The following is a 14,156-nucleotide window of genomic DNA, read 5'->3' as shown; positions in this document are numbered from 1 at the left end:
CCTAAATACTGTCTGATGTTTGATATTTTCTTTTAGCAGTACACCACATTTCTAGCCTTCCTGATTGCTTTGATACAAAATACATGGTTCTTCTCTTACATTAAGTGATTATCCTGGGGATAAAATCAGGAGATTCCCTCATTTTCCTCAGAACACAGGAAACAAGGGAACATTAAGATTTAATATCACCTCATCAGCAGTCTACAAGGTTGATAAGAAAAAAAAGTCTGTAAGGTTGCTACTCCGGTCTTCAGAAGCTCTTAGCCACATTAAAAAAAAAAAAACCAAGGTCTTTTATTATAATTAAACATGTTTTATTAAAGCTTTCCCTCATTTTCCTTTCTTTGCTTCTTCCTCCCTCACAGTTTTTACATCTTCTTTCATTCCTCCCTTTGATGTTTGCATGCTTTTCATACTTTTACTGAAAACATTTTGTACTAGTCATTTCCACCCCACCTCCCCCCATTCTAGAGGAACGCATTTTTCCTCTGACTTTGCCTCTGCCCTCCACAGCTCAGTGAGAGCATAGGGAACATATGCTCTGGCCACAGCGTTCGTTACAAAGTGGCACATGAACAAAACACCTTCCACCTCCTCCATTTCTTTTGTCTCTCACCTACACAGTGAATGTAACCTGTTCCCCTTGATATTCAGGATTTTTTTTTTTTTTTTTTTAAAGCTAGAATCCATCCTTTCAATTGTATAGTTAGTGCAACTATAAACGTTACCGTTAAAAGGAAGATAAAATAAGAGTGGCACCTTCTTTACTTACATGTGTCTAAAGACTCATCTGAATCATCAGGACAATCAGGCTCTCCATCACACAGCCAGTGCTGGGAGACACAAGTCATGCGATCACGACACAGAAACTCTCCTACGTCACATAACTGATGTTGTTCTGAAAACGAGAATGGTTTAGAATGCAATGATTAAAAATGAAGGAAAATAAAGCGGCACAATGAAAACAAAAAGTTAAAGTGATTCTGGAGTCAGAAATCTAAGCAAACAATAGAAACAATGTGAAGTAATGATTTAAAGAGATATGTAATGGCAATGCCCTGACTTAGGCTGCAGAGCGCTTCCATCCAGCTGCAATGCTTCACTGGGAGCATCCCATAACCGTTCCAACCAGACACGAACAGCATTTGCATAAACTATCTCCATGAAATAGAATATTACAAAATTCTATTTTTCTCTGTTTCACCATGAAGGAAGTTTGTTCATTAGACAGAAACCAACAAGCTTTAATTTCGTATTATCAGCAGAGAGGTATCCAGTTTTCCTTCCCTGCCCCAGAAAATATTTTCAAGTTGTTTCAAGTAAAAAAAAAAAAACTTTCAAGGGTCTAATTTTGTAAGCAAAGGTCTTTTTCAATAAACATAATAGATTTTTTTACTGTTTCTTTAGGTGCATATTTTAATGACCAAATCCTATCTTGGTTTTGTATAAAAACTATTTTATATTTCATGTGACAAATTTGCAAATTAAGGATTATAGTTATTTAAGGTCAACACTGAGGCACCAAACTATCTGCTGGATTCAACCACCCAAGTCTGATGTCCTTGAGATCTAGAGTTAATTAACTCAAGACAAGTCCATCATTAATGTAAAACTATTCTAACATTAATTAAAGCTCACCAAGCCACTGTGCAATGTATGATACTCCTTTTATCAATATATAAATTACAGTAGTGCCTTCCACAAGGCTACATTGCAGATCTCTGGGAAGAGCTTTCTTGATTATTTTTTCACCGATACAAGTGAGAACTAACTTCTCTGGAGTCAAAGCTTTTACAAAGATATAAACCCAGGTACAAATAAGGAGAGGATTAAGCCCAATTCCACTTGTAGCTCTATCCATAGGTTCAGTTCATACCAAAAGCCAGCAGATACAGGTACTGTTTTCTTATCACTATTAGCAGGCTGTAAGTCAGTGCCCTGTACACCGCTCGCTCCAGTGCCCGCCAAACCAAGTTGCTCTCTTGAAAGACCTGCAACTTGTGATGAAGTGCTTCGATTTTTCAAGAAGTATTACAATATTCACTTCTTAGCCTGATGTGTCAACTAGCAATTAGCATGGTAGCAGAAAAACACCGCTCCTCAGAACATCTCAGCTGGCCTTCTGAATAAAATACACATTTTGCAGACACTATACACATGTTGTGTTGCCTAATCCCTGTGAGATGTGTTTCTAAACATGCCTGTAAAGCTGGCTCTGAGCTTCAGAGGAAAGCTCTCATGGCATGGTTTTCAGGACCTTTATGTATTATTACACTAGGAAATAACTATGGGAACACGTTGTTACAATCAACCTATCATGTCAAATGCGCACATCTCTTTTTCAAGGTCAGTCTCTAAAACTATTGATGGCTACAGTTTCAAATGAGTCAAAGTCCAAGGCCAGATTGGATGAGGCTTTGGGCAACCTGGTCTAGCAGAAGGTGTCCCTGCCCATGGCAGGGGGGTTAGAACTAGGTGATCTTTAAGGTCCCTTCCAACCTAAACCATTCTATGATTCTGTGAAAGCTGCAACTATTACGTAGATATGCATCATATTGCTTAGAATCCATGCTGCATGGATTCTATAACTCTGTAGGAATCAAAGCATTGTGCTATATTTTAATGCCTTGCCTTTGGTTCAACAATAAACAGTCGTTTAAGTTGTTTATCTTCTCTGAAAAAAAAATAATGAGTGACTGTATAATTAAAAGTGTAAGTTTACACGCACATGGAAGTGGTTTTGCTTAAATATTTCAGGGAGGTGATTACAGGTCCTGCTTTGATAGCAGTTCTTGAAAAACCATCTCAGAAGTCAGAAAAAGGAAAGGAGTTTGGCAAGTAAAGGGAGAAATCAATGGTGTCATTTACGCCCAGATGTAATAGTTATATACTGCAGCAAGCAGAGCCCAGAGTTAACAAAAATCACACTTGAAGCCAGTGAAGAATTTCAGTCTAGTTAATCAAGTTGGTAAACGAACCTCACAGGGATGTCAATGAGATTACGGTGAAATGTGCAGAACTGCTCTTTGGTAGCTTCTTGGTGCAATGTCCATCTCAAACCCTGCCGTAAGTCCTGGGCCATCACCAAAGAAACCCCAGCAGTAAGGGAAGAAAGATCCCCATTCTGCATAGTCCTTAACATCACTCCCTTAGAAAAGTAAAATATAAAGCAGAGCAAAAGACAACCAGCAAAGCCACACTACTGTTAAAGACCTTTTTCCTCTGCAACATTCCCTTCTGGTTTACACTTTTACCCGTAATAAAATCCCTTTTCACTACTCAGTGTCAACTGCCAGTCAAAATGCATCTGAACAGCGCTACTGCCAGCCGTAATGAACAGGAATCCAATGGAAACCTCAGAGTAACACCATAAACGCCCCGGTAAACGGCATTCAAATGAGGAGCTATACGGAACAGGGAAGTATCCTCACACCACGCTCAAGGGCAATGAGAGCCTGACAAAAAAACTGGTAGGTTGCTGATGTGAAATAAGATATCAAGCTATCCAGCTTTTCTTTTTTCCTTTTTTTTTTTTTTCTTCTAGGGAACATGGATACAGCAGTCAGTGAGTTGTAGGTGATTATCCCTTGGCTGTTAGTGCACCAGGTTCTTCTACAGCTGCAGATGGTCACATACGTCTACACAAATAGATCTTACATTTGTTCTTATTTTGGGCAAAGATTATGCAAATAGCTTCACTAGCTGGTCATAAACAAGTTCTAAAAAGCTATTCATACATAGGTCAGTTTTGAACTTGTACGCTTGGAAAAAAAAAAGGCGCTTTTTTCTAAAAACTGAAATAATTTAGCTGTTTCCATACACTTAAGTTCTTGGTTTGTATTTTATGCAACAGCACAGAAATTATGGAGATCTAAGCTTTTTATATTCTCTGTCTCAAGAAAAACCTAGTAGAGTGAAAAAACTACTAAAACACTTTGAAATACAGATCTTGTTTAAAGCAGCTTAATATTAGCTCAAGGTTTTATTGGCTCTGAAACTATTTTTTTCAAACTGGTTTCTTTTGCACATCTATAGAATTATCTTTATTTTCAGCTGCTATCTTTACAAAATTAATTGGACCAATTAATCATAAACACACACTAATTAGTGGGGATTTTTAAAAAAAAAAATTTCTTAAAAACGGTCATCTAAGATGGCCTTATAAGTGAAGAAAACAGTTCTTTTCAGTCAAATCTTTCCGCATAGCGCTTCCTTCTGAATTATGTGTGCTGCACAGGCAGGCTCCCAGTGGAGGAGAAAAATTCACATTTTTAACATACTGATTCTTTGAGATACAGAGCAGATGGTTAGAAATCATCTCTCTATGGGTAAATGAAAGCTTTGCCTCCCTAAGGATAGTGCTCCTATCCTATGTTGCAAACACCTGGCAATGCCTCTTAGAAGGAAAGTTTCAAAAAAAAAAAAAAAAAAAAACCAAAAAGCAGTGCCTTTGTTTTAAAGTCAATAAAGTCAATGTTTCTAGAGCCAAAAATGTGTTGGGGTTTTTTGGGGGGTTTTTTGGGGTTTTTTTAAGACAGGCATATTTTTTAAGAGAACAAAGCTCAAAATCTCCATTAGAAAAGTAATTACAATTATAATTTAGGCAATGACAGTAAACTTGGAAAACAAAAATTCCATTATGCTGTTAATAGACACTGGCTGGGGGGAAAAGGCAAACAAATACACAAAACCCCGGCACATGAGACAGTGGCCAATGTCTGCCTACAACAGGAACGATCCAAGTTCAATAAGGCAGTTGCCTCTGTAAACATGTATTCAACTCCTAAACGGTGAGGGATAAAGATCACTGTCCGTGATCGCATTGACTGGTAGAGGTCAAAGGTATCTGAATCCTCCTTATTTGAGGGAATGCAATTATGAAAAGCAGGTCAACAGGGTTCTTGAAAAGAACTATACAGGAGATAACATTTATATAATTGAGTGCTTCTTCAGCTCTATCACAAGAATGTAAATGATTCGCTGTGAATCTAATTAATATCTGCCTTCGCCAAGGAACCAGACGCGCAGAGAAGCTGTTGTATTTCTAGAATTGCTTTTCCCTGCAGGCATCAGCGTTGTCCTCGCTCTCAGAAGTCCATCGTTTGGGTGCTCTGCAGGTATGCCAGGCTTCCGCCGCAGCCCAGGTGACCGCACCACCCCGCTCAGGCGGCCAGTGCTGGGTGCGCTGTCCTCAGAGCACTTCGATCTCCATCTGCTAAAAGCACCCAAGAGCCCCAGGTCTCCCATATGGCAACACTCTTCAAAGTGAAGAAAACTCAGTCTAATAAAGTCTTGATCTGATATAGTAGGGAGTATGCTCATTAGGCTTTCACTAAATATTCATAAAAACCACACGTGCAAACGAATCCAAAACCCACACTCAAACAGGAGCTATTGAATGATAGGATATAGCACTATATTAATGAATGCTTAGGGATAAAAGATCCTCATTACATAATTTTTTATACATTTTATAAAAATATTTGAGGATTAACTTGAAGTAAGAATGTTTCATTATTTCAATTTCATTAAATTCTGCACTCATTAAAAAAGAAAAGATATTTTTACCATGGTTCACGTGAAACAAAAAATTTTGCAGTTTTCAATTTCTTCTCCTTTTTCAAGAAAGGAAAAGGGCAGGAAAAGGCACACACAGAATAGGGGGGGGGGGATGTGCATACAAAACATGCTTTCCTTTTCAATTTGGGAAGGGCAAGATCAAGGAAAGAACCATGAAAACCATGAATAAAAAACTAAACACATACAGCTGCTCAGCTGGTTTGTCCCCAACTGCAGACCCAGACAAAAGTCCCAGGAAAGAAGGGGAATTGCCTGCAAAAATAGCAATTTTTTCAGAAGCAAAAGAGCAGGAAAACTAAGTAAAAGCAGAGAGGCTGATAAGAGCAGTCAGAAAACTGTAATCCAGCCATACATCTTCACTCAGATCCACTGGTGACTGCATCACCTGTCCACACAACCAGGAACTTCTACCAATGATAATAAACCCATTCTGCCATGTTTCAGGGTTATTATGCAACCAAAACTTGCACTTTAAAGTTCTTAATTAGTTTTCCTTTGATTTTAATTAAGTTATCTTCATTACAAGAGCTTAAAAACTCGAAATTTTTTTTCCCCCCCCTGCCTCTCAAAAGCATGTTTTCCATTTGGGATTTTCTTTGATCTTTCCCTGAAACATGGAAGGGTTTGCAGATTAATTTCTGCAAAATTTACTCAAAAGTTGAAAAGTATATTCCAGTAGTAATTTATGACAGAATTCATCATATGCTAAAACCTAAATTACTGTAACTGAAACGGAGATGGGAAGAAAGAGCATGCACAGCACTTCCTACTTGGGACTTTTCAGGCTCTTATATAATCCTTTTCCACCCTTTCATACCTTTTGAGTTAAATCTACATTTTTAGAGCCCAGCATACAGTATAACATTTACGTTTGGGCTGCACTAAACTACAGACAAAATCCTTGGACTAAGTCTTGCAAAACAGTAAACAGAGTTTTACATTCAGAGCGTTAAAAAAAGTTATCTTTTATTTCTGTCCTACCCAGTCCAGCACAACGCTGTGTTCGGAGAGTAAAGTTTCATTCACAGGATCCAAATATCTCTCTCAAGATCTACTAGATTTGTACTTCTGTGGTGAAAAGGGGCTTAACCAGCTGTGTGTTTGTTCAAATGTATAGACACATATACATATGTTTTATGTGTATTTATTCAGTTCCTGGCATATTAGTTACCACTTACAAATCCACTAACTGCTTTATCCATAGGCAAAGTACATGGACAGGTACCAGTCGCTAAAAGCGCCCTACGGTCAGTTTGTGCTACATATTCTTAAATGCTTTGCTCCGCCTGCACATCTTGCCCCCAACAAGGTCACAGACATCTTGTTTAGAGTCTGGTTAGTCCTCTGATTGACATGAGACATCCTACTTCTCAGTCCATAACCTAGTCCATAAATATTTACGCTCAAATTCCTTATTTACATCACACAGCTATAATAATTCTTCATGTTTTTCAGGGGTCAGTGCTACTATAACTTATGGATCAAGTTAAGCAAATACTGTTAGAGACCAGCATTAACAAGACGACTAGAAACATGCACTGCTTCGTACAAATCCTGAAGTATTTTTGGAGGTGGGCAGGTGGTAAGTCTAGGGTCAGCCTCGTTCCTCTCGTTTTTCCTCTTCCTTTGACAAAAAAGTATTTCCATTAAGGGGGCTGACCCCATGTCCCCTCCTGTGGATTTGAACCAGAGACGGTTATTATTAAGCCTTAATTTGGCACATTTTATGGAAAGAGAAATCTAAGAAATATTCAGATAATGAGAAAGACCCAAATATTCCTGAGACAATTTTTACCTAATCAGCGAAGGGTCACACAATCATACGTATCTCAGGAAACTACGAAATGACATGATAGTGATGTTCTCTAATGACACAAAAATACTACAGAATAGCCAGATGCCTTCTGTAATACAATAGAAATATACTAATAGAAAAACATTACCTGTAATCTTGTCATTTGCCAATCCCTACTCCAAGTAGCCCTATATAGAAAGGAAGTTGAGGTCCCAACAAGCTCCCTACGAACCAGTTCTTCACAGTTATCTTTTACCTCCTTGAAAACCATAGCAAATGTTCAACCAAGCTCCCCAGGGTGAAGTTGTCCTTCTTTCCAAACAGCCAGACTTAGACTGAATGTTAATGTCAGGACGGAGGGTCAAAGTGACCATCAGTTATCCCCCTAGGTATGAAGAATGACAAGCCCTGTAACAGAGTCAACGATGTGCCCTTTCAGCTGCTGACAGCTAGACAGTGCCAGGGTGAACAGGAGCAAAAATGCTCTCATTTGTGGAAAGCCCTCAAAGGTTTCCAAGTCTTCTCTCCTTCCCATGTCAAAGAGCAAAATGTCTTTGAAGAAACCATTTATATGGAACATGAACACCTCTGAGCCTCTCCACCTTGGTCTGTACTATCATAATCTGTTCATAATATTATCATTTCATTTACTCTAGTGTAAGCCTCCTTGTCAGCAGGAAATGGTTGCAACAGAAGACTTAAAAAAATTACATAAATAAAAAATTAGTCTTTATAAGGAATGGTGAGGATCTCGGCAGGAACCTTCAAAGGACACCCTATCCATTATGTGCTTCCTAATCCAAGTATATACCTTGATAAGCAACATAAACTTTCACATATAAAAGAGAGAGATAACTTGCGTAATACTTTTTTGTACAAACGCATGCTCGCTGCTTCTTCAGGAAGTTCAACGGAGAAAAGACTAAAGCTTTCAGCTACTCCCAGGATCAAATCTCAAACGGGTCTGAAAGACAAATTCCTAAAAAGCAGAAGAAATGAGCAGAAGGATTGGGACTGAGAACAAGTCACCCTGAGCCAATTTCAAACCCAATTCGACGCAGTGCGCCACTTAGTGTGCCCCTGAGCAGGGCTTCAAATGAATCTTTTTCATCTACTCGCTGTGTTAGCTGTTTTAACTTAAATATTTCCCAGTTACACTTTTAACTTTGCTAGTTGTAAAGCTTCCAAATTTAATTGTAGTATTTTCAGGGCAAAAGTGTTTCTTTTTCTTAAAGTAGGATGGAAACCCTGACTAGAGACAAATTATTTAAATAAATGCCATACACAATATTTTCTCTTTTGAAAGCTGAAAACATTCATTACATAGCTTATTACAATATCTTTGATAAGTCCTCTGTTGAGCAGATGTTCTATCATTGTGAATTTTCACATACTAACTTTTTTAACAAACACTGAGAGATAATTAATTTAGATAAATTTCATATATCAAAGGGTAATCAATGATGTCATTGTTTTAATTCAGTAGTTTTATTACCATGTAAAACATAACAAAACCATTTCCTTTGAATTTTTTAAACTCTAATAGAATGACATCTGCCCAAGCAGGGAAGAAAAAGCACATACTAAACTGTTGCAATATTTGAAGATATCGGGAACACTGTGGGGATAAAAAAAAAATTCTGTTCTGTTTATCATCACTTTTAATAAAAGTATATTTTTAAGTTTTCTTTTAAAGTGCAGATAACGTAATGAAGGAAACATGCAGCTAGGTAAGATATAGGTAATTCAGATGATGGTACAATGGGAAAACAAAGTCATAGTGAAAAAACAGAAAAGGAACTATAATCAGCAAGTTATATTAAAGGACAAAAAGACCCAAAGCAGCATGGAAGGAACTGTAAAGAATCTGGACTGAACTGTCATCTTTGCCTTCTCTTATATTGTCCTGGAGGAGGATGCTGAGGCGCTGTTATCACTGGGGGTTGGTTTGCTTGGTTTAGGCCTCAAGGACAAGTTTTGTTCCTTTTGCCAAAAATTACATTTTCAATACTGTACCAGACAGTTTAATCCCAAGATTGCACAGTCTTCCAGCAACTAAATGGTTTGTTCAAGAAAAATCCCAAGAGTTCATAAACTCTATTATTGCCTTTTGCCCTTTTCTCCCACCCGCATGCTTTAGGAACAACTGGGAGTCATTGGTGACTTCATAGAACTTCAAAACACGCAGGACTAGCAGTGGCCTCATGAGGTCACCCAGTCCAGCTCCTTCAATGTAAGGCACAGTCTTGTTTCGTAAGACCTATCTAGCAGGGAGTTATCAATGCAGTTCTTAAATCCTGCAGTGAAATTTCTGTCCCCCTTAGCTTATCTATTCCAGTTCTCGGCTACTCTTACAGAGAGAACGTTTGCCGTAACAGGCAGCCGAGCCGTCATTACAGCAATCAGATAATATTTACCCAGCTCCAAATTGCCGCTTACAGCTCACCCTTCAGCACAGCAACACAGGGCTATCCATCTTCTCTACCCACGCTTTTGTCATTCCATTGCCAATCACTTAATACTAACGGCTCTGCTAACCACGATCAGTGTCACGGAGACAGTGGCCAAGCTTGATGGATAGCAGAGTTGTTCTTTTTTTGCCCCCAACAGCGATTAATGTAATGGGCTGGGGGAGATGTATGGAAGAACTTCCAACTGGCACACAATTTAAGTACACGAATATAGTACATAATGACACGGAGGATGGCAAGACAGGAGAATTGAGAACCAACACTGGAGAAAACTTTATCAGAAGACAATAAACGTTAAGATATTTTCGCAGCTAGGAAGGAAGCCCTGTCCTGCTATACTCTCATAGTCAGGAGCAGCAAGCCTGCTGTCACTAAACATATCTCAGAACGATCCCACTTAAAATGACATGAAATAATGATGAACAGGTTTCGATAGCAGATGGAGGCCTATTACATAATTCAATTTTAATGACCAGAGAAATCTTAAATACGAAGGTTTTGTTTTGTGCAACAAGAGATTTATATGAAATGAAACAGCCAAATCTGCTACTGTAAGCAACTGCATATGTTTAATACATCTTCATTTTATATTGGAATAATTAATATACAGGGAAATGGGGTTAAAGACTGTAAGATATCCTTACACTGAACTCAGTGATCGGAAGGATGAAAGAACCAAGAGAAAACCAAGCTAAAACTCCTTTCTAAATACAGTCTACATAAACAGCTAGAAGGAAAGTCTTATTACTGGGATTAAGTATTCAGTTCAAATTGCGTACAGCATAGCTTTAACAGCAAAAGAGCTCTGAACAAATATTAACAATTTGGTAGTTACATTAGAAACCTGCAACAACAAAAAAAATCTATTTTTCATATAAATCATTTTAAAATTGACGTCAATCCTACAATGGCTCCATATTTATGCTGGGCCCTACTGAAGTCATATCCATTATTTTAAATAACTCCAATCAACAGTTCTAAGTTAAATTGTGAGAATTAAGTCAATGGCACACCAAAGGGTCGCTTAATATAGGCTTAATTGCAATTTAACAGTCAGGAAAGTAGTTAAAATTGTGATCTTCTGCAGCTCAGGTCTGACTTTTTTTGATAGCATGATCCAAGACTGATAATTTAAGGTGTAATTTAGAAACGTATTTGTGGAATAATAATTTTCACACCACTAGAGAACAATGTATTGTGATTTTAGCTGCTGCTGTCAGTACGCCTTGAATGTGAATATCTGAGTAGGCAAGCATATTATTTAGAGGTAGGAAGATGTAATATTTAGTAAAAAGTTACTATTGGAAAATTTTAAATGGTATTTACAAGGGCAGCTTGTATTCTAAAACACCAATGTTACAAAGAAGGATCACATCAAAATAATGGATGGACTTCATCTCCGAGGTACCTTTCTGCTTTGTAAAAATATAGCCAACATATGTGCATATTGCATCACCAAGAGCAGCCCAGTGTCACCCAGCTACCTACAAACAAGTTTTGAAACTACCCCTGCTTGGATTTATTATCCCACACAGGACAGCGGGAATAGCACCAGGTGACTTATGTGAGCCTGGAGTAACGACACGCGGGATTAACGAGTACATCTGCCCATTTACTCCTTGGAAACAAGGAGGAAAGTATCAAAGTTTTGACACTAGGGAGAAGAGTTGAGTTGATAAAAGGATGAGATGACCATCACAGGCCTATAGTACAGACCGGTAACAAAAACTTTTCTTTTTAAAGCAGGTTAGGGATCACCCTTCTCTGACAAGAGCTTTCTGGCAGGAAGGTGCTGTTGTCTGAGGTTGCATTCTACAGTCATCGTCGGTTCATCGTGCAAGGAAAAGCAAGTACTATCACTCCAAATTATTTAACTTTGTACAAAAAAATACCATAAAAACGTATTCATTGAACCTTTCAAAACATCATATATAAAAATTAATTATTGAATTATTCAGAGGCAAGCCAAACCCAAAGAACTATCAGTTTAGATGATTATTTATTTGGCTTATTAAGATGGAATTCTATTATCCTTGATAAACGTTCACTTGTATTTTCAAAAAATACTGTAGAAAGATCGATATCAAAACAGATATAAGGGCAAATAAAGACAATGTTTGATACAATGTTATCAAGCAACTTCATAGAGATAATTAAAAAAAAGAGTTTATTGCCAAATAGTAACTTGACAAACAAAAAAAGCCCCACATCCTTATAGGGGTAACATATAATTCAAAGGCACTGTTCCCATGGGAAGACTTATATCAGCTATTGCTTTTTTAGATCCCTGCTGTCCTTAAGGCTGTTTGTGTCACACAGGATGGTCAAGAGGATGGAAACAGTCAATTAGAAAACTAATGACAGCATCAAGAACAGAACTGATACGATGGTATGAATGATTCCACACGCAGACATGCTGAAATTTTTAGCTGTACAGAAACCAAGGATGAAATAATTTCATTTTTAACATAACTGCTTTCTTCAAACGGTCCTGGTATCTGCGGACTGAAGGGTGGCCAAGGTAATCCTAATCCTACCTTTCCAAAAGTTCCACTGCAGTCAGGGAAACCAGGCTCACGAGCCTGACGTGCTGAGTAAGGAGTTAGTGGGCACCTGAATAAATAAATATGACACACCAGAGCTTTTGCAGAGGAAGGTCCCACCTTACAACAAAGCCTGCTGGAGGAAAACCATCAGAAATACAAACTCAGGCCCCTCTTTGTCCCCCAGTCTCCTCTCTCCAGAAAATCTTTAAGTTACATTTGAGACTTTCCACATGTGGGGAACAATAATTAAAATTCAAGTGATGGCTGAGGAAGCAGGAGAGGAAACCAAGAGCTTCGTGTTCAGGAAAAATTGGTCAGCTTTAAATAAAAACCAAGTCATCCCTGGGATAAAACCTGCAGCTATCATCATTTAGCAGATCAAAAGGATGATCGATGGTTAACCTTTGTTAGCAATAACCAGACCTCACTTCAGCAAAAGGGGTGCTGAGGATTTTATTACCAGCTCTGCTAGCTGCTGAGATTGTACTAAGAAAATTATGCCTTGGTTTTACCACACATAAAGGGGAACAAAGACTCTCTTTGCGTTGAGCTACTTTGGCTTGAATGCTTATTACTGCTTACCTTTAAGTGATTTCATGCATATCGAAGGTGAGCCGTGCCATATACTGTAAAATACGTAAAATCTTGTAAACTGTCACTTTCTTGACAGTGTTGCCACAGTCATTCCCAGCTACCTCCAGGTGATGTGAAAACATATGCTTGAACTATCTCTGCTGGGACTTGTTAAACAAACAGTATGTTCTGTAGATTAAACCATAATTAGGTATGATGTCAGTATTGTAAAAGCACAGTAATTATGCCCCTATTTGTTCTGCTAATTTCCTTAGCACTAAAAACGTGAATTCTCACAGGCTAGCATGAAACTGGTAGTTCACAGTTCAGAAGTCTCCTCTCATCTGATGGGTAAAAATACTTCTGTAAAACTAACACAGCCAGCAGGTTCCTCTGAATCTTTATCTATTTATTTATTAATTTAAAGACTTCAGGGGACTTTAGATCAGACCATAAATAAGGAGCTTTCATATTTCTATGTAATATGGACCACTTAATACAGTTAAGTAGCATGCAACCTTATACCAACTCCCTTGAGAACAGAATAATAGCAGATGCCTACACAGAAAAAAACCAATATTAAGAAGCATGTATTTTTAGCAACTTTAATTATATCCTAGCAGCAGGAAAGAAAGAGATGCAAAACCATACAACCAGGCAATTCTCCCCAGAAGACAGACGCAGCTTTAGAGCTCCGCAGCAGAATGATTGTACTTGCGAGTGATTTCGAGTCAGGGAATTACTAAGAAGGCTGTTTCTTTGGTGCTGCGCTAGTTATTCTTTGCAGCTGCTCTACAGAACCTCAGCGACGGGGCTAAATCACTGGAAGCAGACGCAATCCTTGCAATTCCTCAGAAACATATGTATATGCACACACACTCTAGAAAGAGCTGGTTTGGCCTGATCTATGATCACAGTAATAACAATACTTTTTAGTCCTTATATATATATTTTTATGGCACCATATTTCTAAGTTTCCCTCAACTGGGGATTCGTTAAGAGCAGTCCGCTGTACTTTAGGACACCAGCAAAAGCAGTTTTACCTCTTGAATCCACTGTCGTCGAAACGATGCAGAACTGAATGCCAACCTAAACTGCACAATATTTTTAATACGCATCCTAAGGAACTGATATTCCAGCCACGTAACAGTCAAAATAACATAGGGAGATCCAGAGAAACGGAGTGTTGAA

The 14,156-nt window shown here is 38.2% G+C and overlaps 1 protein-coding gene across 7 annotated transcripts in view; it reads right to left on the bottom strand.

Moving 5' to 3' along the window:
• Positions 1–14,156, bottom strand: part of LRP1B (LDL receptor related protein 1B) — a 738,176-nt gene that overhangs the window by 569,311 nt on the left and 154,709 nt on the right. For 6 of the 7 annotated variants that reach the window (XR_008577717.1, XM_054830556.1, XM_054830557.1 and 3 more), the window contains exon 2: positions 773–898. The exons of the other annotated variant lie outside the window; for it this stretch is intronic. Coding sequence is in view for 5 of the 6 variants with exons in the window: in XM_054830556.1 (XP_054686531.1) it covers positions 773–898 (126 nt within the window). In the remaining variant the exon portion in view is untranslated. The remainder of the gene's footprint in view (positions 1–772; positions 899–14,156) is intronic. 7 annotated transcript variants of the gene reach the window in all.

Source organism: Grus americana, chromosome 6, assembly GCF_028858705.1.
Source record: "Grus americana isolate bGruAme1 chromosome 6, bGruAme1.mat, whole genome shotgun sequence".
In the NCBI taxonomy this organism is placed as follows: domain Eukaryota; kingdom Metazoa; phylum Chordata; class Aves; order Gruiformes; family Gruidae; genus Grus; species Grus americana.
The sequence above is the reverse complement of the archived record's forward strand: the minus strand, read 5'-3'. Positions and strand labels throughout refer to the sequence as shown.